We start from the raw sequence: 24,886 nt of genomic DNA, 5'->3' as shown, positions 1-24,886 counted from the left end.
ACTGTAAGTTCATATTTTATTTCCAATAGGTTTGGAGCTTTGTTGATTTTTGCATTTTTGTAAAAAAAAGTTTTCACTTAATTCATTGAAAGCCCTTTCGTGCTGAGCCCAAGGGGGAGCCTGGGCCAGGCCAGACCCTTCACAGCCCTCTCGCTCCCATCCCCAGACCCCCAGCGCTGGGAGCAGGGTGGCTTCCCTCCACCTGCTCTGCCCTCCCGCCCCCGCTGCATCTTTCTGTACAGAACAATTTTTAAAATGGAAGCTAAGACACAATATACATTGGACAGGCACGCACACACATGTATACAGGCGTCCGCTCCAAAGGGCAGGACGTCAGCTGCACTCAGAGAGCACCAAGGAATGCATACGGAGCCCCTCCCATGAGGAGGGCAGGGCTTAAGCCCCACCTTGGTCCTCAGTCCGCAGCTCCTCCCCACCCATTGCCCTGCTAGCTGCCAGAGGGAGGGAGGGGAAAGGGGGGGAAGCTGACAGCAGCTGGGGGGTTAGGAAGAGGGCAGTGCCAGTCTGGTTGGGGGTCCTGGGGCCAGGGAGGCTGCTCTGGGGGCCCAGAGGGAGAGGACTGAGGCGGACCCCTGGCCTCAGGAACCTGAGGGATAGAACACCCAGGCCTTGCCCCTCCAGGAGCTTCAAGGGCCCAGGGTTGGGAGTGGGGCTGGCTTCTGCAGCTTTGGCCTGCCAGCCCCAGACTAAATATACATTTGGTAAACCTAGGAGCCAGGCCAGCTAAGACCCCAGCACAGCCACCTCCTCGAGCCTCACAGCTGGGAAGCAGGTCTGTTCCCGGGATGTCCACATCCCTGGCTCTCACCCTGGCCTGGGGAGGTGCAGTGAACAGGGCCTGCCCTGAAGGCTGGGTCCCTCCCCTCGGCCCCTTCCAGCTTTCTGCTTGGGCCCCAAGAAGAAATTAAAACTAGTTAGTTTCCCTACATTAAAAAGAGACAGAAACACATCCCCTGCCAAAAGGCCGGTGGGCAATGAAGGGACTTTGTCTCTGCAATGGAAAAGGAGAGAAGTGGGCAAGGGGAGGGCTGCAAAATAGTTTCTTTTAAAAAGTGCTTGGTAAGTCTGTTTTAAAGTGTGTGTCTATATCTATGTACAGATATACACACAGACACTGTTCACACACTGCTGCCCACGCATACCTGCACACGTACAGAAATGTATACATATACAGAATCATATACATATACATACATACATACATACATACATACATATATATATATACTTTAAAAAGTCCTAGGTAAGAAGATCTGAGCCAGGCCGGGGCCGGGCCTGCAGGGTCACGACTGGAGGGTGTGGGCCCGGCTGGGCTGGCAGACGGGGCACTCGCTGCCCTCGGCACAGAGCTCGCACAGCACGGCGTGTTGGCACGGCAGCACCGCTCGGTTCTGCTCCTGACACTTAAGGCATTTCACCGACTGCATGTGGAACACGGCCTGCGGTGGGAGGGGATACCGTGATCACTGGCCTGGCCCAGCACTGGAGCCAGCAGCTCTCTCAACATTCACTTCAGTCCCCCTGGCATGAGAAAACTAAGGCACAGAGTTCAGCAGCATGCTCGCAGAACCCAGGCAGACAAGTGAGAGCTGGAGTTCAGGCTGTTGCCCTCACGACTCTCAAAATCTGCTTCTGGCCCCCCTGGGGAGAGCAGAGGGCCAGGGTGACTCCACAGGCTCCTACCCTGACAGACTCTTCCTCTCACAAAGCCTCTGCCCCCGCTTCATTTGATCTAACAGTGACCCTTGGTCCCCAAAAGTGAACAGTGGGGCCTGGCTGCAAATGCCCAGTGAAGGAAAGAATGCACTTTCTACTGTGCCATGCTCCCCAGACATTCAGCCGGGCACCTAAGAATGCAGACAAAGTAGCCCTGGGGACCTAACTGTTCTGGAATGCCTACTGGTATGTGCAGAGCTCAGAGGAGAAGCATTTTGATGCCACTGAAGGCCCAGGCCTAGTGATGCAGCTTGGGTCAGCCCAACCCAGAACTGTGGGGGCACTGACGCCTCTCCATCTCCACCATGCCCACCTCTAGGAGGGCAGGATCTTGTGTCAGCCCAACAGGTAGGTAGAGGCTCTCAGGAGGGTGGCTGTCCCTGGAGCAGCATGGACCCAGCAGAGTCCAAGTACTGGCTGAGGCTACTCTATACCCCCACCCAGCACTCCCCTAACCTCCCAGGCTGACCTTGTCCACTTGCTCCAGGTGGGCCCGCAGCTGCTTCTGGAGGGAGTAAAGGGTAGAGAGCGAGAGGGCCTCCAGGTCAGAGAAGGCGGGTAGGGCCTGCGGGTCCGGACCCGAGTGAAGCCGCTCCAGCTCTTCCTGTAGCTTCTTAACCTGCCCCTCCAGTGCATCCCGCTGCTCCCGGGCCAGCTCGCACTCGGCACCTGCTGCACTGGCCCGCTCACCGGCCTCCTCTGCCTCCTTCTTCCAGGCATCACAAGCCTGTGGGCCCAACACACAGCACCTCATCGTGATGGCCCCCTGCCCCCGGTCCCCCCTGCAAGTGCCTCTCTGGGAGCCTGTGTGGGCCACTTGTGGCTGCAGGGGCTGCTCGGGAGCTGGGTCAGCTGCCTGGGGAGGGAGGAGGCGGACACTGCCTGCAGAGAAGAGAGATTTCAGGACCTGCCAGAGACTCTCTCTAGGCAGGGAAGAGGGCTGAGCCCAACACAGCAGGGCAGCACCTGGCAGAGCTGCATGTGCTGCTGGCCAGCACCTGCAGGAGCAGCCAGGCTGCACCTGGCCAGAGGAGCCATCTCAGAACCTAGAACCTTGGACCTGGAGCCTCGGAGAATCAGGGCTTCTGGGGAAAGGCTAGCAGTGCTGTGGAACCAAATCAAATAAGCAACTCAGTGGGAATTCTGGGCTGGGGACACTAGCCTCCCCAGGGTCATGACTGGGAAAGCAAGTTGTTTCCATAGGAGAAGAGAGTGAGAGTTTCTGCTCTGTCCTCTAGGACCCCCCACCCTTGCACCCCTGTGCCTGCTCTGAGACGGGCTCAGGCTGCATGCCACCCAGACCCTGGGAAGGCGAGTGGCTATGGAGACCCAGTACCTGCTTAGCCTGCTTCCAGGACTCCTCCCACTGCTTGATGGTGCCATTAGCTTCTTCGAGCTCTTGCCGCAGCCGGGCCAGCTCAGCAGCCCTGGCCCTGACAGGAAGGCAGGGGAAGTGCCTGGGGAGAAGCTACCAGAGGCAAAATGCTCCCAGATGCTGCTATTCATCCCGTTCAGACCTGCCTCAGGAAAGGGAGGAATGTGAGAGCTCTGGAGGGCTTCAGGCCTGGGCCCAGGCCATGGTCCTGTCCACTTTTGTCTGGTGGCTTCAAGGGGCTAGCTGTGTAAGGCTTCTGCCGTGTCAGGCTGGGGCCTCTCCCAGGTATGTTGGGCCCAAAGATGCATCAGACCTACTGTAGCACGACCTGCTACACTTAGGGATGGCTGGGTGGCTCAGCGGCTGAGCATCTGCCTTTGGCTCGGATCTGGGGATCAAGTTCCCCATTGGACTTCCTGCAGGGAGCCTGCTTCTCTTTCTGCCTAGGTCCCTGCCTCTCTCTCTCATGAATAAATAAATAAATCTTAACAAAAAATATTTTTTTAAAAATTTGGCACTTAGCTTCTGAGGCTTAGCATCCTCATCTGAAAAGTGAGGTTGCCATCACTTGCCTCACAGGGTGATTCAGGGGCTTCAGAAGTACTGCAGGAAAGCAATCTGTAGAGGGAGCAATTTGTGACTATGAGCTGACTTTCAGCCTAGAGGGAGGAGCACCTTCTTGCACCTGCTGTAAGGCTTGGGAGGAGAGTCAGGGGCAAAATGCAGGCTAGAGCTTCAGATGGAGGTACAGGTGGAACAAGAGGAGTTCAGGGAGCCCTGGGTTCATTCCCCTTGTTTTATGGTAAGGAAACAGATAAAACGTGTTGCTAAGAATTACACAAACAGTAGGGGCGCCTGGGTGGCTCAGTCGGTTGGGGTTCCAACTCTTGGTTTTGGCTCAGGTCGTGATCTCAGGGTCATGCGAATCGAGCCCTATGTCAGGCGGCTTGAGATTATCCCTCTGCCCCTTCTCCACACACTCATTCACATGCATGTGCTCTAATAAATAAATAAATCTTAAAAAAAAAATCACACAAACAGTAAATAGTGGAGCCAATATACAGTCAGGATATCTGACTCCAAGGGCTTACACTTTTTGATGAGCTAAGCTACATGCTCCTCCAACCATGCACTTGCTCAGTCTTTCTTTTTTTAAAGATTTTACTTATTTATTCATAAGACACACAGAGAGAGAGACAGAGACAGAGACATGGCAGAAGGAGAAGCAGGCTCCACATCGGGAGCCCGATGTGGGACTCGATCCTGGATCTCCAGGATCACACCCTGGGCTGAAGGCGGCACTAAACTGCTGCCACACACTTATTATTCTAATAATTTCTTTCTCATTCCCTTCCCAACTAATCCAGCCAGGATATTCCAGAACCTTCCAAGCAATACAAGTGCACCTGAAGTATGAGAGACGTCATCCTGTGTGGAGAGCCTGAGATGTGCATTATCTATGAGCCTACATGCCCGGTCTCAGAGATGGGAATTCAGAACCAATATAACACCATCCCAGCAACAAGCTCTTCCCATGGACCTCTCCTCCACAACTCAGGTAGCATTTCCTCTCTTGGAAGAGAGCCACTTCCTCTCCTCATCATGTCCAGGTCAGATGACTTCTATTATTCTGAATCACAAACCCAGGCCTCTGACTCCACACAAGAGTGACAGTCCCTAAGTATGCTCTAATGTCTGTGCACCTCTGCCTCCCTCCCTGCCAGCTGGACCTGTTGAGCTCACAGTGTATCTAAAAGCTTCTGCTCAGTAACTACATAGAGAAGGAATGAATGAATGTGGGGTCAGTAAGAAGGTCTAGGGTCAAGACGCTTCCAGAACATGAGCAAGTCAGACAAATGTAACAGAAAGCATCTGAAGCTGACAAAAATCAACATAAAAAGGCAATGGCCACCTTCAAAACTGGAAAGATGCTAAGAAATCTCGAGTGAGATTAGGGAGCTCCCAAACCTGGTCAGAATGTCAAAGGCTCAGAAGCTTAGGCTCAGTGTGACCAGGAACCCCAGAACCCTGGGGGGAGGTTACTCCTGACCTCCTCCCAACAGCTTCTGGTTGGGGGATGGACTAAGCAGAGCAGCTGCTGTTTGAGAGGTGGCAGGCTGGGCCCAAGTGTTACGTCAGTGAATACTCACAGTGGCCGCCCATGAGAGGGTACCCTGCCCGAGCTGGTGGAGCCTGTGGCTCTCCACATCCTGCTTCTAACTAGGATTTGATGTGCCCTCTGGAACCCACAGTCCACACCATTCTAACTCTTGTGTACAGCAAACAGCCTTTGGAGTTACTGCTGGGCAACCCTGAGCCTGTTCAGATCCTTCCTTTCACCTCTTGTGAAGCTGGCTGTTTTGAGTCCCCCGCGCAGAGTTCAAGGTGACAGGAAGAACTGGCACCTAGGCCCCTGTGCCTGAGGCCACTGCTTCTCACTACACTGGCCCCTGTGCCCAACACTTCACTCTGGTCACTCCGTTTAAGCATCACCACTGTCTTATACAAAGAGGATGCTGCCATTACACAAACTTCAAGCAGAGAAAACTAAGAGAGGCTAAATTGCTTGTTTAGGTTTACCCAGCTAAGGGTAGTGGGTAGCTCTCTAACGTGAGAGAGAGCCTGACCCACCTCCAAGCGATGAGCCCCTTACTTCAGCTTCTACTCTGCGTTGCATGTGGCTGTGGCCAGATGCTCTTTTGAAAAGTCCAGATTTTGCCCCAGATCTCAGAGACATAAAACCCCTCTTACCCAAAGATCCATGTGATGCTGAGGTCCCCAAAAATGTGTTTTCCGACTGGCTCAGGTGGCCCTGGGGCTGCTGCAGGAAATGTGAGGACAGGCTGACGGGAGGGGATGGGGATGCTGAGTGGAAGGAAGCAGAACTGCCCAAGGAGCCAGGGATGTTCACGGGTGCAGAGCTCTGCAGCAAACTGCCACCTGTAAGAGAGGCCCCAGAGGGCCCAGTGAGGGCAGGGCAAGCTACACGGGGCAGGGGACAGCTCATCTGCACCACCACCACCACCACCCACCTCCCCCGGCCAGGCTGGACCCCTAGGAGTCCGCCCTCATGCACTGCCCGCCCACTGCCCAGTACCAATTGTGATGCTGCCTGGGTGGGGCACCGTGCTGTTATCGAAAGTCTTCTCTAGAGCAGCCACCCCAAACTCGTTCAGGTCCAAGTCATCCAAGGCAGACTCTGAGGATAGAGAGATTGGGGTATGAGCCTCCTTGCCTCCCAAGGGACCACACAAACCTGAGGTTCCAGGTCTTGCCTCCAGGACCCACCTGCCCTCTACTGCCTCCTCTTCATGCTCAGTCCCACTAGACCCATGCTCTCAAGCCTCTGCCTGTAGGGCTGCTCCTCTGCCAACACAGATGCCCTGCGCTGTCTGCCTTGCCAAGTCCAGCTCAAATGGCTCTCTTTTCCGAAGCCTTCACTGATACTTCCGGGGGACCCAATGCAGGGTCTCTGAATCTGATGGAGATCTTATCTTGTCTGCTATTGTTACAGCTCATGTCTCATCCCTGAGTTCTCTAGGGGAAAGCAAGTCTCTCGGCCCTCAGGGGGTAGTATACATAGTAGGTGCTCGACAAATATCCACTGCCCTCTGCTGAACTAGACTGCGAGATTGGGAACAAAGTCCCTCCCTGAGGGCAGGAACACTCTGTCTCCATCTCTTAATATCCCAGTGCTTAAAACACAATCTGGCACGAAGTGGCACCCATAAATGGCCACTGAAAGAGAGACACAGTGGCTTCTAATAACCAGGAACTCTTGAGGACAGTTGCGCAGGTTGTTCACTACACAAGGATACCTAGTGAGAGAATGAGTGAGGGCTGAATGACCTATGCCATGGAATGAGACTACACTTGTCCAGAGAAAGAGGCATCTCTTTCTAATTTGCACAACAGAGCAAACTGGAGGGCTACTTTGCTATAAGGGCTAATCCTGGCCCTACACTTTGGGCTCATTTTCCCTTTAGCTCAAAGGGTTCAGAGCGCCCACCCTCTGACTCTCCCAAGATAAACTGACAGGTGATAAGTACACTGGTTTGAATCTCACTCCAGAGACCTAGTTTCTCTAACTACAGGTCCAGTCCTGGACTTGGCAACAGAAATGGCCTAATTACCTATGACTGACTCTACCGTATCGCTGGTGGGATAGAAGGGCAGAGCATTTGCATTCATGCCAGGGACGCTGCTGGTGCCGGCAGGGCTAGGAGGAGTAGCTGCCAGGCTGGAGGTGATACTAGAAGAGATGCTTGAGGTCAGGGGGCTGCCCACGGGAAGGATACCCAGCATGTCCTGCAACGAGAGAGGAGGAGAGGCAATGGGATGCCTGCTTATGGAGGCCATGGCCAGCGGCTGGAGATGGAGGCTGGGAGGAGGGGCAGAGGGAAATGGTGCATCCCAGCTCTCATACAGATAACCCCATCCCCAGACAGGACCCCACCCTCTTGACACCTTGTTGAGAGGCTGGAGTTGGAGAGCTGTGGCTTGCAGGCTGCAGGGCCCACTCACCCTGAAGTCCTGCAGTAGGGAAGGGAGAAGTCCAGTGCTGAGCAGAGTATAGGTGCTCAAGAAATATGTATTTTTTGACTACATATGAGTCAAAATGACTGAGTCCAGGAGGTAAGGGGTTCCAGGGCCTGACCCCACTCTCTCTGGATTTGGGGCTGGGACCACACTTTAGTCCTGCCCTCGGTTTGTGGGGAAAGCAGTGGCCCCACTCCCTGAAGCCTGAGATTCTGGGCCTATCCTGTCCATAGCTAGTACCAGAAGGGAAGGAAGGGGGCTGAGAGCTGTATACCTGTTTGGGCTGAAGAAGAGGCTGCTCTTGACTCCTGGGCTCTAGTGAGTGGGGTTTTAACTTGGCCTGAGAGAAAGAGAAGTCAGGGAGCAAGAAATCAATGTGATGCTTGGGAGTCCAGGAGTCCTCCCAAACCATCCACCTGCCATGGCGCACTGAGGCTGAAGGCATGTGTCCCACGATTCCCCTCCAAACACACACACTGGACTCCCTCTCCACCCCTACTCCTTTACCTACCCTAGGAACCAAGGGAGCCGTTCTCTCCCCCCTGGGGACTCCAAGCCTCAGGTAAGTACAATTAGAGATTCTCTGTCCTGCTCCCCAAGGCCCTGCCACTCCATCAAGGCAGCATAGGGCAGGGAAAAGACTGGCTATGGGGTCAGAAGACTGAGATAGTCTCTGTGACAGGGTGAGGTGCCTGACCATGCTAACCTTCCTGTCTCCATTTGTAAAATCCGGATAGCCTCACTCACTCTATTTAGTGTCGAAGAGGCTATGACCAGGGGCTTCCTAGCTCCCAATCATGTTCCCTCCCCAAAGCTGGGGCAAGATTGCCCTCCAGGGCTCCTCCTGTCCCATGCAGGGAGAAGGCTAACCTCACTGAGGTTCCCCTTGCAGCCCTTACCTGGCATTTAAAATTTTTCAGGTACTCAGCTCCCACCTGGTCTTCCCTCTCAAAGCCAGGAGCCTTCTTATAGCTGCCAGGGGCGAGGCCAGACTCCCCAGGGAAGACAATGCCTTCCAGGTTTGGGGGCTTCCTAATGGAGCCCGGGGGGGAGCCGCAGAGATTAGATGGGCTTCCTAGATTGCTGTTTCTACAGAGGAGCTGCAGAAAAGAAAGGGAGTAGCTTGGTGTGCAAAATGTGGGCTGCAGCACAGCCCATCCTCCATCCCTTCCTCAGGAAAAGTCTTCAACAGGGCTCAGTTCTATTTTCATCTGCCAATGGGCAGCGACTACCATGCAGAGACCCCGAACCTCATGAGGAAATGACCGGGGGGGTGTGTGTGGCAGAAGGCTCGTGTCCCTTCTACCAGCTGTACCCAGGCTGACCAACACAGGCTCTGGGTTTACTCCCCAACCCGCCCCAAGCAGATTTTGACAGAAAAACCCGGAGGCAGAAAGGGCAGAACCCTTTGGCCTGAAGCAAAATATGAGGGCCCAAGCACTGGCTGTGAGGGAACTGGGGGCCTCAGAGGCAGGCGCTGAACTCCTGGCTAGCTGGAGCCCACCCACTCCCTGGACGGGCACGTACAGTGCTGAGGTCAGGGGCATGCGGGCTGGAAGGGCTCACGGGCACCGAGTCTCCGGCAGCAGATGGCATGTACAAGACAGGACCCGGCTGAGTGGGGCTCGACACGGTTGAGGAAGGCTGTAGATCGTCACTGAGGGGTGGCTCTGCAAGAGACAGGGTCAGGGTGTCAGCAGGCTCCTGTGTCAGCTCTATCCCTCCAAAAACACATCTGGGTCTTTTTCTAAGGAGAGCATGCACCCCCTGTGCACAAAGGGAAGGCTCTTACCTTCCTTCTGATAATATTACATACTGTGCACTTACTTTGTGCCAGGCAATTTGTATTAACTGAATCTTCACAATGACTAGAAGATACAAAATATTGTAGTCTACATTCTACTGGTAAGGAAACTGGGGCTCAGAGAGATAAGGTTAGTCTCCCTAGGTGTTGGAGCTAGGAAACAGGAGACCTGGGATCTGAACTACTCCAAAGCCTGAGCCATTAATTACTCCTCCATGTGGCCCAGCTGCCCCTGGCTGGGGATGACCTCTGTGCCAAGAATACACTCCCCACTCTAAGGGCCCTCAGTGTACTTTTCACTCTAATCTCAGAGGTAAGGCCTGGCCCTGAAAAGAGGTGAAGGACAATCAGTGGCTTGTGGTGACCACAGGTTTTAACTCGATCCCCATCTCTGAGATGGGCAGTGGTGGTCTGGAGTGCAGTGGATGCACTGACAGCCACGCTGTCTGACACAGCAGCTATGAGCCACGTGTGGCTACGAGGGGCTGGTTGGAACTGAAACGTGCTGTACCTAATTCAAGTGTACAACAAATTTCAAAGACTTAGTCTGGGGGGATAAAAAAGTAAAATATTGATTTTTATACTATTTTTGAAATGATATTTTATACTGGATTAACTAAAAATATACTGTAAAAATTTAGCCTTTTTTTAACATGGTTACTATAAAGTCTAAAATGACATAAGGAGGGCAGCCTGGGTGGCTCAGCGGTTTAGCACCACCTTCGGCCCAGGGCGTGATCCTAGAGACCCGGGATCGAGTGCCACGTTGGGCTCCCTGCATAGAGCCTGCTTCTCTCTCTGCCTGTGTCTCTGCCTCTCTCTTTCTCTCTCATGAATAAAATAGATACAATCTTTAAAAAAAAAAAAATGACATAAGGAGGGCTGCAGTACATTTTCATGGAACAGCTCTGCTCTCAACAGGATGGAGCGTCGTGTTCTATTAGTGATGTCGGTCATGGATGTAGCATGGTGTGGCTGCTGAGATCTGCCTACTTGGCTCTGGGAGGGTGCCTCACCCTGCCTGGGCCTGTGAGTGCCTGACTAGGGGCCCGGTCCTGCTCTCTGTCTCAGGACCTTGGAAGCTCCAGGGCTTTGAGGCCAGTTCCAGGGGGTATATGCAGGGGGGGGGGACTGGAACTTCCAGTGAGGACAGAGCCCACTGCTGGCTGGCAAATGAGAGGTCACTCCTCTGACTGAGCCTGAGCAGAGGGTGAGGGGAGGAGGGTGGAGAAGGCAATGGAAACAGCATACGTTCTACGTGGGCAAAGGCGCAGAAAGGTCCTCGGGGACAGCTGCCTGACTGCTGCATGTCGTTGCACTTGGTGGATTTATAGATCTGGAGGGCAGAACAGAGGCAGGTCAAGCTTAGGCAGAGAGGGACAGGCAGGCCTTCAACATGGAATGATTAGTTAACTCTTTTCTCCTCCCAATTCCACATCATTTCCCGAAGTCTCTCTGTATTCACTTCTTATTCAAACTCCTGAAGCAGATAGGGCCACCCCCATGCTAAGGACACCCTCCCTTCTGGAGTCACAGATTCAACCAGTCCTTCTTTGGCCCTCACAAGGGATCTTTTCGATGCTATTTCTCCACTCAGGGTCTTGTCCAGGGCTATGACCTCTAAATGCCCCTTTGGGCATTAAGAAAGTCAAGATCACAGGCAGCACCCATCCACCAGGGGGCACCCTGGGTTGGGATCTATGTCTAACTTTCCATCCTGCTATCTGTAACCCACATAAGGTGACCTCTGTCCATATGTCTATCTCAAGATGTCCTAGCCTCCATAGTCCCATAGGCCAGGACAGCATGTGTCTCTTTATACCCTATACCAGATCTTAGAACACTGACGTGGCCCAAGGCTACAGCATGGGGCCAGTGGGCTGGGAAAATACAATAGAGAGGTTGCAGGTACCATCAACTCTGATCTGAAACACAAAAAAAGGGCTCTCTTATTTTTTAAATCCTGAGGTCACTGGATTGTAAGCACCATGAGTGGTAGGTACAAAGCCCAGAATGGCCAGGTCAGTATGCCCAAGTCCATATCTTCCCTGTCAGGAGGCCAGGGAGATACAAAATTGGGAGCAGGGGGCTGCTCAGTGACTATGGGCTCAGAACCAGGCAAGTGACCAAATTAGGGTACAGGGCTCCTTTAGGCACTGCCTGGGTGGGGGCCTCTTCCAGAACGGTGTCAGTGTCAGTTCTGCCCACATCTGCCCAGGCCTTCCTTTCCTTCTTCCTTGCTTCCCAAAAAGGGCATGTTAAGCCACCCACAGAACTCATAGGGCCCCAGCCCCTGCTCCAACACCCACCTCTGGGTGGAACTGCTGCTCCGTGCGGGTGTGACAGTACTGGCAGGCATCTCCGTTCTCACACTTGCCAGGGTCTCCCCACTCATCCCCATGTTTTACGTTGGGACACGGAGATGACCTGGTCCAATTACATGGTGGGGTCAGAGGGATATAGGAGAGGGAGAGAGTAGGAGCTGGGGAATGCCAACTAGGTGCCTGTACAGGGCCCTCTTTGGTCTCCCTGCTTCACAGGGCCAGGCTCACAAAGAGAAAAGATGAGCTGCAGAGCTTCTTACTGGGGCCAGAAGCTAGACTCTGCTTCTGTGGAGCAGCGTGGCTGTATCAGCAAGGACACATTCTGTCCCCTTCCACCAGGTCCTCACACCAAGCACTTTGCAGCCCCACGACAGCCAAACCATACTTCCCGTACAATGGCTTGCCCCAGCAGTCACCCCTGAGGATCAGAACTGGAGGGGCCTTAGAAATCATCTGACCTAAGATCCTCATTTCATGCCAGGGGAGGATCCCAGAGGACTCCCCGTCATTCAGCTATCCTGACCATCCCCTCCCTTTGTACCTGGGCCCTAAACCCTATAATCCCCAGGGCTGGCTTCCCTGCCTCCCTGCGAGCACACTAGAAGCAGCCCCCACCATGATCCATTCCTTGCCACCCCTCCCTCCCATGACTGGCCTGCCTGGGCCAAAGGACCTGTATTTGTGTTTCCGGGGGCTCCGCCTCCGGTCCTTGCTGTTGTGGTAGTAGGGACAGGCATAGCCCTGGCGGCACAACCTCGGGGGCTTCTTGCATGGCTCCGTCTTATAGTTCCCCAGCACGTAAGCGGTCTCTACACAGAGGGGTCAGAGGCAAGGGTCAGGCAGGTAGGGCAGAAGAAGCCACTTAGGAAGGAGTCCAGGAGCTCAGGCCACCTCCTCACGTGCCAACACCAAGACTGAGACCCAAGAGAATCAAAACACTGTCTCTCACTGGGCTCACAAGGTAACACAGGGCAACTCAAGAGGGTCAAGCGCAGGTGTATATAAACATACCTAAGTACGCCTGTGGGAAAGCCCCCTGAGGAAGTTGGGGAGCACCTGGACTGATCAGAGCAGGGCAAGGTCTGGGGAAACTCCCCAGAAGCGCCCCCAGACGAAAGGGCTGTGGTTGGAAGAAAGCTGGGATGAAGAAGTGGTGGCTCTGGCTAGAGAATGCAGTAGGTGGTGGTGAGCCAAATCCTTAGGGTAGCTATGGGCAGGAGTAGAGAGAGGACACAGCTAGCAGGAGGAAGCATGGCCCTTTGTGGGGCCACCTTTACCTTGCCACCGTGGCTCCTCACTGAGAATTTTTTCTATCATGGCATGGCTCGCAGCCCCAGCCGTCTGGCCCTCTATGCTGCCCTCTACTGTGGTCTGGCCATTCTGCAAGGCCTCCATCGCCTGGAGCTCTCTGAGAGGATAGGAGAGGACAGAAAGTGGGGCCGGGGCATGAGGTGAGAAGCAGAGTACCAGCCCCTGCACCCCATCTATGGCAGTCACCATGTCAGCAGCCAGGCCCCCACCTGGCCCACAGCCATCAGCCCACCTGATGTCGTAGACAGGGGAACGGAGGTCATGGGGCCCGTGGGCAAAAGCGCAGTGCAGGCCGTTTTTGGTGCAGTTGCCTTTTGAGTCTGTCTCATGGATACAGATTCCAGTTTTGTAGTAGCGCAGGTGGTACCTGCGCTCAGTGTCCCCTGTGGTCCTGTGCAGGAATGGGCACCTGAAACATTGGGGTGAGGGAGGGGTCACTCACCTTGCTCCTGTAGCCTGGGCAATCAGCCCCTGCCCTGCCCTCCCCATTGAAGGCTTTCTCCAAGACTGGGACGGTGCGTGGATAGTGCGCTAAGGCCAGCAGCGAAGGGCCCTGCTGCGGGAACAAAACCACCCTCCCACCATCTGTCGGATGCTGTGGCTGGATGGGGGCCTGACAGGGGCCAGGATTCCTACTTCAGCCTGCTCAGCAAGTCCTCTCAAAGGCTACCTGGCCAGGGCCCTGGGCTGACTTGAAGCTCCAGAGGGGGCACACTTCTGAGAGAGCAAGTGCTGCCTGGATCTGCAGAGGTCCATGGAGCAAGGGCCTGCTCAAAGCATGGGTACCCCCTCATGCCCCAGGGCTTTATTTATCAGGCTGGGGCGGTGGGGACAACAAGTCTTGGACGTCTGGGAGAAGTGCACATGCAGGGATGGCTCAGTGAGCTATACCCACAGGCCTCTAGCAGGGTTTCCCATTACCACCTCTGCACAGTTCAAACAAGCAGGGTCAGCAAATGCTCCCTCCCAACGATGTCCCCAGGTTTGCCTTTTCTATTTAGAAGAAAATCCTGTGTAGAGTTTCCCAAAAGTGGGTAAAGAAGCCCCCCCCCCAACTCTCGAGGATGGTGGGGCCTGAGCCCAAGTCCAGGCCACAGGAAAGCAGGCCAGGCTGTAGCAGTCGCCCCTGAAAGTAGCTTTTAGCTAGCTTGTTAGAATCTACCCAGCCTATTCTGAGAGCATCTGACCCAGAAGATAGGAGGCTCCTCTGAGGGTAGACTGAGGGGCAGGGCACTCACTCGTCGCCCTCCGGGCAGAGGCCTGTGGCCTCGTCGTACTTGGTGCAGTAGACGTCGGGGCTGTAGTTGAAGGTGCCGTCCCGACGGCGGATGGACCGGCGACGTCGCTGGTTCACGAAGTGCCAGTGGAAGCAGGTGTAGGGCCGGTGCTGAGTGCATTTGTGTTGTACAAAGAGGGGGCACTGCTCCGTGCGGAATTCCTTCAGGTACCTGCAGGGAGAGCCCCCACGTCGGGTGGGCCAGGAGCAGAGACTTAAGCCCCTTGCTTCTCAGCAAGAAGTTAGCCACCAAGTCTTCTGAGGGCCCTACTCTGGGGAGCCAGTTCCATTAGGACAGAAGAGGCCCAGAGCTAAGGATAGACCTTAGCGTCCAGACCCTTCCTAGTACCCAGATCCCAAGCCAGCCTGAAGAGCAGAAACCACAGACCACAGCAGTCAGCTGTCTGCCATGGCAGCCGTTGGAGGGCTTAACCAGTGGCTTAGTTCTCTGAGCCCGCTCTGTGGTTTCCCACACCAAACCACTGATTGCAGACAAAGGGCTGCAAACAAGAGCATGAGGAGCCTCTCCAAGCTCCCTGTGGGGTCCTCTGCTGCCCAGGTTTGCCTGCCAATCCCTAGGGGTCTCACCTGTCCCAGAAGCAGGGTTGGGGCTCCAGGCTGAGGGCTAGGGAGGCTACTGCTTTGGAACTGAAAGCCCAAGTCACAAGGTGTTCCTCTAAACTACTCAATCAGAATATCGTTGTCTTGTCTGCTTACCTCCTCTCAGAGACACTTCCTAGCACTACACAGGTTAGTGCTTTTCTTAGAAAGGAGCTCCTTTTACAGAAGCATCTGAAGAGACTCTCCTTCCCAGCCTTGCCTGCCCCCAGCAGTCTCTGCGTACCTGCAACTGCATACCTGCAACTGCGTACCTGCAACTGCATACCTGCAACTGCATACCTGCAAAAGCTGGGGCTGTTTATGTCCTGGCTAACGTGGGGATTTGGGGGCACTGTGCTTTTGGCCTTCTCCCAACCTTTGTCCCTCTCCTCTGCACTTAATATCCAAGACACCCCAACACAGCTCTCTCCCATGTACCACCCAGTGGAGGGCCCAAGACCCACTTACCCCCTTACAGAACACGCCATCCGTGTTTTTGCTCACTCTTATGTATCCAGGTGGAGGGTATCCTAGACTTGGGAGCCCCTGCACAGTGGGGACAGACAGGCAGCACAGTTTTCTTTACTCATTCCCTTAAGCCCTAACAATGCAGGGAAAAATGGCGTGACAGAGGACATTTGATGCCAGGAATGAGGATGGTTCCAGAAGTCACAGAAGATTGTGTACAGAAGGGGACAGGGCGGGAACTACCACCTGACCTGAAGTAACTGTCCCGGCTTGGAGCAGCACCAGAAGCTAGAAGGCATGAGACAAAGGTGAGAAGATCTGGCTCATGCCAGGATACTTGAGGCCTTATTAGTCTGAGCATATGGAAGGTATAGGGATAGGTAGGTTGAGGGCTAAGACTTTCCAGACAGGTTTTCTTTAATGCTAATAAAAAAGTGCTGAAGAATCTCTCCACCTTGAAGTGTAGAGAAGTATCCAGGTGTACGTAATGGGCCAGAGGAAGCTGGAGCTGGGTGCTCCCTGAGGAACACAAGTAAGGGTTTAAGGGGCAATAAACTTCCGAACAGAATCTGCTGTTCATTCAGCACATATTTGAGCATCTTCTAGGTGAAGGCGTGGTGGTAGTAGGCACTGAGGACCCTAATGAAGCAGGTCCTTGCCCTTGGAAGTCCATATTTTCATGGGAGAAACATAGAAATAATAGGCATAATCAACCAAGTGTGGAAAAGGTTACAAGGGAGGTTTGCTGAGAGTTCCTTGGGAACCCAGAGCAGGGGGCCCAGGCTGGGACAGAGGAAGGGAAATGGGGAGGTGCTGGTGAGTGAAGAATGTGGGAAGGATGTTTTTAGGCAAAGGACTAAGTATGAGCTTTGAAAGAGTATGTCTGCATCCAAGAGCTCCAAGTACCTTTGCAGGATATGAGTGGGGCGGAAAGGAATTAGAAAGGGGAAATGAGGATAAGGTGAGGTGCAGGAGGAGCCAAAATGCAGGGACTGAGTCCCAGGTACATTCTGAGACACTGGAGAGAAACCTGGAAGTTTCCCGAGGGCCTGATTTTCTCCTGTCCCTTTTGGCACCAGAATAGCAAGTCTTTCTTCCTGTCTGGTTAGACAGAAAGTTGTACCTCATGTTGCACACATGTCCCAAACCCTGGCACTGAGTTGGGACACCCATCCTCCCAACTAGTAGGCTGATCCCTCCTGGGCGGTGCATACTCTATCCATACTCCATACTCCACACTAGGAGATTAACTCAGGAAATAAGAGGTGGAATATGGGAGAGAAAGAAGCAGAATCCAGGGCCAGGAGCTGAGAAAAGAGTGGTTAGGATTGTCAGATTAAACATGGGACAGACACCTAGTTAAATTGGAATTTCGGATAAACCAATATTTCATGGGGCATAATGATAATAAAAATGTATCCAATTATTTGAAATCCTAATCTAACTGGCACCATTTTTGTTTGCTAAATCTGCCAACCCTGAGTGGTACCTGTCTGCTTGGTATAGTGCCTCAGTGAAAAACCAGGAGGCAGCCAGAGGAAGAGCTCTAAGACACGGTCACCCTGACTTTGGGCATAGTCTATCCTCTTGGCCTGCTGGCTTGGGGCAGCCATGTCCCCAGTGCCACACGCAAATACCAGGGCTCCAGAAGGGCTCTGGCTGGCAGGAATGCCACAGAAGACAGACACAAGGCAACAAATTATCTCATTTTAAGTTGTAGGCCAGGGACTTGGTATCTTTTAATAAACCAGGCTCTTTGCTTCCAGCCTCTCCCCTGTCCAACTTATCCTTTTTTTAAAATTTTTTTTTAATTTTTATTTATTTATGATAGTCACACACACAGAGAGAGAGAGAGAGGCAGAGACATAGGCAGAGGGAGAAGCAGGCTCCATGCATCGGGAGCCCGACGTGGGATTCGATCCCGGGTCTCCAGGATTGCGCCCTGGGCCAAAGGCAGGCGCCAAACCGCTGCGCCACCCAGGGATCCCTGTCTAACTTATCCTAACAGCACTCATTATTCTTCCTTAAGCCCAAATTTAATTCTCACTTTCTTAAAAGTCTTTAGCTTCCCCCAGTAGCTCCAGATAAACAACTCTTCAGCCTGGCATGAAGCCAGGCCCTATACATCTGGCCCAATAGATTTCTTCCAGCTTTATTTCCCTTGATTACTCTCCATTCCAGCTACTAAAACCGGAGTCCTTGGTGTCTTGCAAATAGATCTTTAACTTCCATCTCTTTATGTCCCCTTCCTTACCTGTAGAAATCTTTCAAGGCGGAATTCAATGGTAATAAATCTAATGCCATCACCTCCATGTTGCCTTCCTTGACTTCCACCTACCCTCCCCGTTCTGGCCTTGTCCCCAGCTAAAAGTTGTAATCTCTAAGTTTTGCCAGCACATTCTCTAGATATTTTTATAGCCTTTACTACCCTGCAATGCATGTTAATAATCTGTACATTTTACTCTTTCTCTACTAGATTATATAATCCTTGACAGCAAGCAAGAAATCAAGTACAGTTTGCTGAATGAATATAAGAAATGAAGTCACAGAAAAGGCAAAACCCACAAAGCAATACCAATAGCTTGATGATGCCACCAGCAGGCAGAGCATTGAGAGGTGAAAGCCTAATCCCTATTCCCTTGTGAAAAGTACTACACTATTTGAAACCTGTAACTTAGGAGATACGGCAGAGTGTCCTGCAGAAAAGCCTCATAAGAGAAGGGTCTGAGTGACCAAATTTACACAGAGAGCCCACTTTCAATCAACTACAATCAGAGGAGAGAAATTTCTAACCTTTTGCTAAAGTCATGAATGGAACTGTACCATCTGCTCCCTAGGAACCAAAATGTTTGTTCAGAATGTTCCATTTTCCCTTTCTAATTTTGACCCTATGCTAAAAGGCAATGCAGTGCCCAGGAGGCAAGGAGAAAACCACTTAGAAATCACTTTTCTTTTTTCATGTTTCAATAAAACATTTTCAGTGGAAATACACAACTGTCACTGTTAAGCTCCAATCCATCTCTTCATCTTTTTTTTTTAATTTTTTTTAATTTTTATTTATGATAGTCACACAGAGAGAGAGAGGCAGAGACACAGGCAGAGGGAGAAGCAGGCTCCATGCACCGGGAGCCCGACATGGGATTCGATCCCGGGTCTCCAGGATCGCGCCCTGGGCCAAAGGCAGGCACCAAACCGCTGCACCACCCAGGGATCCCATCTTTTTTTTTTTTTTTTTAAGATTTTATTTATTTATTCATGACAGATGCACAGAGAGAGAGAGGCAGAGACACAGGCAGAGGGAGAAGCAGGCCCCATGCAGGGAGCCTGATGTGGGACTCGATCCCGGGACTCCAGGATCGTGCTCTGGGCCAAAGGCAGGCGCTAAACCGCTGAGCCACCCAGGGATCCCCTCTCTTCATCTTAAGGCTTTGAAAGTACAAGATCTATGAAATTAAATAGGTTGAAACTCACTCTTTAATTCAACCAAACTCTCAGGAAACCCAAGAAGTCTTGGGATCTAACCAAGGAGGGAAGACACACCAATTGCTTACTCCCCCCTCTAAGCTCTGGGAGGGCACAAGGGCCACACAGCTAAATTCTTCACACTCTCATCTCCCAGGAATACCTGCACTCAAGGGTAAAACCCAGTAACATACAAGTTTCAAACTGTGAGGCCTCAGTGAGCTACTATGGCCAGAATGAGCCCAGAAACCATACAAGCCCTAGATAAGAGCTCTGTCAAAGAAAGCCACGCCTTCAACCTATAAAAGGATGACAAAACTAGAGGGACACACAACTGCTCAGAGCTTCACCTTTAACTAAGCAGCGCCTCCATGTCTGCCCCACTGCTAAGCTTAAATCAAAGCTACCTTTCACTCCTTTTCAGGACATCACATTAATTATCCTAGCAATGGTTTATTTATAAATGTAAAAGATTATTATAAAAGTCACAATCCCACTTGTAAAAATTTTGGAAAATGGAGAAAAGGGCAAAATTACTCTTAATCCCATCACTAATAATGTTAGCCTTCTGGTAAATTTTCTCGGTATTTTTACACAGATATAATGTATCATGTTGCTAAGCCACTTTACACAACTATTAATACTTTTCTCTAAAAACTTAGAATCAAATATATGCAACCATTTTTTAAAAAATCAAATGATACTTTCAGTATTTACTGGATTATTTTTATTTTCCAATTTTTTTAAAGAATTTATTCGAGAAAGAGAGAGCACAGGGGGGAGCAGCAAAGGGAGAAGCAGGCTGTGGGGCTTGATCCCAGGACCCCGAAGGCAGACGCTTAACCACCCAGATGCCCAAATATTTTCTAAAATCCTAAGTAACAGCAAAAAGCAAGCTATTGGAAATCTAAATTAAATTAGCTGCCCCACTATTTGTGAGAGTATATAAGAGATTAACAATAAATTCAGTAAGTTACATCACCCCAAAGGAGGTGTTAAATCACATGCTATACTGCTACCAGTTCAATTTCCAGCTAAACTTTAAATCCTATTCCAAGTTGTCTCACTTAATAGACCTATCAGTTTGGGTATTTCACTCTCTTCCAGGGAGAAGTGTGAGGAGAATTTAAACAAAACTCAATAAACAGAAAAGTATCAGGTGAGAGAAGAACTATATAAGTTTAGAGGCAATGGGGAGAAGAGAGCTGGTGTTCTAATCCACATCTAGACCCCCACTGCCTCTACTCTGACTCTACCTGCCCTGTTGTCACTAACCTGCTCCCTCCCACAACAACCAGACTTCCTGTAAAGGACCAGTCAATAAGAATTTTAGACTTTCAGGGCCAAGAGGCCAAACTGAGAATATGTACTTATATAACAAGAGAGAAAACAAACTTCCACATTTTTCAATTGATGAAATCAAAATCTGGTAATTAGCTACATTTTTTGTAGAGGTTCTACTAATAGATTAGATCAGATTTAGGGGGTGGGATCACATTTGCAAAGTAAGGTCCCTTTCATCAAATTGGTTACAAATGTTCACCTGTTATGCAGATTCTGTAATAAGATTTTACATATTTCATCTCTGAAAACATCTTTTCACATAGATAGGTACTGAGCCAAATACTGTTATCATTCCACAAGCATGATTTTAATTGAACACATTCTTCTCTTAGAAGACATTTATACAATTCTATTAGAGTCTTGATAGTTGCCTTTTAATCACTTCCAATCAAAGGTTTGGTGTAAACTCCTTAGTTGCACAAATGGATTTTGAAATAAGGAAATTTCTTTTCCATTCACATCAAACAGCAGTATTACTGCTAGAACCATAGTCTGTATTTAGAGATCATATCCACAGTAACTTTGTGTAGGAATGGAGATTTTGTCTTTAACTTTTGACAGTACAAAAAGAAGTACATAAGATAGCTTGACATGACTTATGATTCAAACATCAGTTGTCAAAATGACTTTACTACAATTTAAGGTTTGCAAAGAAGCTGTCTGCCTTGTAATTTTAGGCTAAAGTCATTAAGAAACTTTATCAAACCTGCAGCAAAGACCAATTTCCAAAGCTATTCAGCATTCAGTAATAGTGGTTGAGAATGATGATTCTTCTCATTCAGAAAAATTTCAACATCAGTCCTAAACTCAGAAAATTACAAGAAAACTTTATCACTGGTAAGTTGTCAAATTATTATGTACTAGGGCATGCCAGAATATTCAGCTTCTCTAACAAAAATTCTTGGAATTGATTATCATCGTGAAGTCCACAAGAGGGAGTGAAGTTCAGTGCTGATTCTAACAGTTCAGTAACATGATAGATTCAAATATTTTTCTGCAAAGTACCTGCTGATGAAGGATATAATGAATAACCACAGGCTTTAAACACCTTACATTTTCACAAGCTTTATAAATTTGTCCAGTTAAATTTTTTCTGCTCCATATATATTCTTACCACCATCACCTGTAACAGATATTAGCAGATCACACTTCAGGTTGTACTGATCTTTTTTAATTTTTTTTTAATTTATTTATGATAGTCACACACACACACACACAGAGAGAGAGAGAGAGAGAGAGAGAGAGAGAGGCAGAGACACAGGCAGAGGGAGAAGCAGGCTCCATGCACCGGGAGCCCGACGTGGGATTCGATCCCGGGTCTCCAGGATCCGCACCCTGGGCCAAAGGCAGGCACCAAACCGCTGCGCCACCCAGGGATCCCTGTACTGATCTTTTCTTAAACGTTTTTGAAAACATTCTCAGCTGTCATTGTTTTAAGTAGACTATTCGTTAATGCTAATTCTTCAGTCACTTCAAAAGAGGGATTGATTCTGTGAAGAAACCAACAGTAACAGTGGCATCTGTTGACTCATCAAGAGCCAAGGAAAACCACATGAATTCATCTGCCTAGTGTTTTGACTACTGCTATTCCTCCCAAGGACTTCTACATTTTGAGAAGTTGTTCTTGCCAAAAGGCTAACACTTTTAAACAAGTTTGTTTGCTCTCGACATGTTTCTTCAGCATTGTATCAGTAAAAAGCTTTCCTTGTTCAGCTAATTGATGAGCCACTTGGGAAACTTACTCCAGTAGTAGCCTCATTTTCCTTTTTGTGAAGAAATTCTGCTGTGATGAAACAGTCCCTTTAAGACTTCCCTTGCTATGTGTTGGGACTATTGTGGCAACTATTTAGTCTGGTAATGTCGATGGGTCCTCTCAGCACAGCTCTTATTAACGATAGCTTTACAAACTAATTTGGTAACAAAAGAATGCACACTCTACTGTGCCCTAAAAACATGACATTCTAAGTCCATTTTTCTCTTCCTCACTTGTTCTGACATGATCAGTGGGCACTGATAATAAAGAATAAAACATTATGATATGCTGACACACACAGCACTGGAAACACCGTCAAGTTGTACGGTGTCCTTGCCATTTGTAGTACATTGAACAGCAATGCCAAGTGAGGAGAATGCCACATATGGTCTCTGTCACAACTACAGAATCCTACAGTTACAATGCAAAAACAGCTACAGAAAATATGTAAACCAACGGGGAAAGGGGTCCATTAAAGTTTTATTTATAGATGCTAAAATGTGAATTTCATATAATTTTCATGTGTCATCAAATATTACTGATTCTTTTTCAACTAATAAAAATGTAAAAGCAAAAAAAAAAAGTAAAAGCCATTCTTAGCTTACAGGCCATACAAAGGCAGGCAGGCTGCATTTTGCTCTGAAAAGCTGGTATTCCACAACATACCATAATCCTCCCATCTCTACACTTTTGATCATATTGCTCCTGGTGTCTGGATCACCCTTTTGGCTTTTTTTTTTTTTTTTTTTTTTTACCCTTTTGGCTTCTCTGCATGAGGATTCCCCCACCCAGCCCACTGGTGTTAATCACCCTCCTTCCATGTTTCTACTACAAGGTATAAATACAGCCCAGAGAGTCCCTACCGCAGTTGATTTCAACTGCTTTGTATGTAGCCATCACTACACATTTCTGTACCTCTGCAAGAACAGGCTCATAGAAGGTATTCAAAATAGGCCTGTACAAGAAAAAGCAAAGGCATAAAGCGTCACAAGTGGTAGAAATCCGGTCCATAGCAGCTATATACTAATCCAACAAAACAGCTTTGCGCAGGGGCAGTATCGTAGCCAATGAGGTTTATCCGAGGCGGGATTATTGCTAATTGAAAACTAATCCAGCAAAACAGAGAAACAATTCCAATCTCTGATTTACATGCTTCTCCTGGCAATTAATAATCCAGTAACTTCTCTAGCTATCTTCCCCATAATGTCTGCCCAGCCTTGTTCCTCACCCTGAACACTAATTTTGAGATCAGACTCACACACAGACTAGAAAAACAACCAGGCTTGCTCTATCATTCCTGGGAATGTATACAGATTGCTAGAAATGTATTAAATTCCTTTTTCTGTTTCTTCCAAAAACTAAGGTATATTATGATGACTATTTGGCAAAAACTGAGTACAAACTAAGGATTTATCAAGAAAAATTATGGATGCATGTCACCAGACTATAAATGGGGAGGGGGAAAAAACTATAAGAGAATACATCCAATATGATTGATTTTATTATTTTTAATATGATTGATTTTAGAGGTTATCTAGACTTTTCTTTATTGAATTGTGATTACTTTTAGAGTCAAAAAAATTTTTATTGGGAAAGAAATCCACAATATTAATGACAATTTGACAGGGAATCTATACTGATGCAAAATTAAAGATGTTAGTAAGCCAAAAGAGTTCCTTTAAAGTTAAGTGAACTGGGATCCCTGGGTAGCGCAGCGGTTTGGCGCCTGCCTTTGGCCCAGGGTGCGGTCCTGGAGGCCCGGGATCGAATCCCACGTCAGGCTCCCGGTGCATGGAGCCTGCTTCTCCCTCTGCCTATGTCTCTGCCTCTCTCTCTCTCTCCCTGTGTGACTATCATAAATAAATAAAAATTAAAAAAAAAAAGAATATTAAAGTTAAGTGAGCTGTGGTAAATATTTTTTTTAAAGTTCATAACTATTAGAATGTCATCCAGTTTATTTATGATTTGTAAAACCTCATTTGGACACATATGCAGAATGGTTAGAGTTAACAGACAAATAAGCAATACAATGACGGCCTCTGGAAAAACAACAGAAGAGATGGTGCTGCAACATCAGATTTGTTAAAGATGTGATGAATCCCAATACACAAAGTGAACAGCAACATGTGAGCCCAACAAAAGGGGACAATAGGCAAGAGACTGAGCCAACTGAAGAAACTCAGATACCCTCTCACCCCCAACATGGAGATCATGACCCTGGAAGGCCGCGAGGAAGCACCTGCTCCTGGGGAGCCTGCTGCTTCTCCTGGCCAGTCAAATCACTGTTCACAAGCTGCACAAGGAAAATGTGATATGTCTGCATCTCTAATAAGTCACAAATATTCATCTTTATTACAGCTAGTCTCATAAAAACTGAATTTCATCTTTTTCAAGCAATGTATAAGCTTTACCATGGAAACAGAATACAAAATGAAAAAGGAAAAAAAAAAAGGTCTTGGTCTTGTTCTTCCTTTTTTTTTTTTTTTTTTAAAGCAAGCTCTAGGGCAGCCCCGGTGGCACAGCGGTTTAGCGCTGCCTGCAGCCCAGGGCATGATCCTGGAGACCCTGAATCGAGTCCACCGTCAGGCTCTCTGCATGGAGCCTGCTTCTCCCTCTGCCTGTGTCTCTGCCCCTCTCTCTCTCTCTCTCTCTCTCTCTCTCTCTGTCTCTATGAATAAATAAATAAAATCTTAAAAAAAAATAAAGTAAGCTCTATTCCTAATGTGGGGCTTGATCTCAGGACTCCAAGATCAAGAGTCATGCTGGGACACCTGGGTGGCTCAGCGGTTGAGCGCCTGCCTTCAGCTCAGGACATGATCCCAGAGCCCTGCGCGGAGCCTGCTTTTCCTCCCTCTGCCTGTCCCTGCCTCTCTCTGTGTCTCTCATGAATAAA

General features: G+C 49.5%; 1 protein-coding gene and 1 pseudogene across 1 annotated transcript in view; one reads left to right on the top strand and one right to left on the bottom strand.

Moving 5' to 3' along the window:
• Positions 1–2: 2 nt before the first annotated feature.
• UNK (unk zinc finger) overlaps positions 3–24,886 on the bottom strand; it is a 35,272-nt gene continuing 10,388 nt past the window's right edge. Inside the window, 16 exon segments of the mRNA XM_055330150.1 lie at positions 3–1,460; positions 2,207–2,464; positions 3,074–3,162; positions 3,165–3,254; positions 5,864–6,052; positions 6,210–6,311; positions 7,246–7,420; positions 7,926–7,991; positions 8,551–8,751; positions 9,179–9,321; positions 10,707–10,791; positions 11,765–11,882; positions 12,453–12,588; positions 13,057–13,187; positions 13,323–13,499; positions 14,329–14,538. Coding sequence (XP_055186125.1) covers positions 1,305–1,460; positions 2,207–2,464; positions 3,074–3,162; positions 3,165–3,254; positions 5,864–6,052; positions 6,210–6,311; positions 7,246–7,420; positions 7,926–7,991; positions 8,551–8,751; positions 9,179–9,321; positions 10,707–10,791; positions 11,765–11,882; positions 12,453–12,588; positions 13,057–13,187; positions 13,323–13,499; positions 14,329–14,538 — 2,326 coding nt within the window. The 3' untranslated portion in view covers positions 3–1,304.
• LOC129518562 (U4 spliceosomal RNA) lies at positions 23,032–23,200 on the top strand (annotated as a pseudogene).

The sequence above is a fragment of the Nyctereutes procyonoides genome, unplaced genomic scaffold (assembly GCF_905146905.1).
Source record: "Nyctereutes procyonoides isolate TBG_1078 unplaced genomic scaffold, NYPRO_anot_genome, whole genome shotgun sequence".
Lineage (NCBI taxonomy): Eukaryota > Metazoa > Chordata > Mammalia > Carnivora > Canidae > Nyctereutes > Nyctereutes procyonoides.
This window is presented reverse-complemented; position numbering and strand designations above follow the sequence as displayed.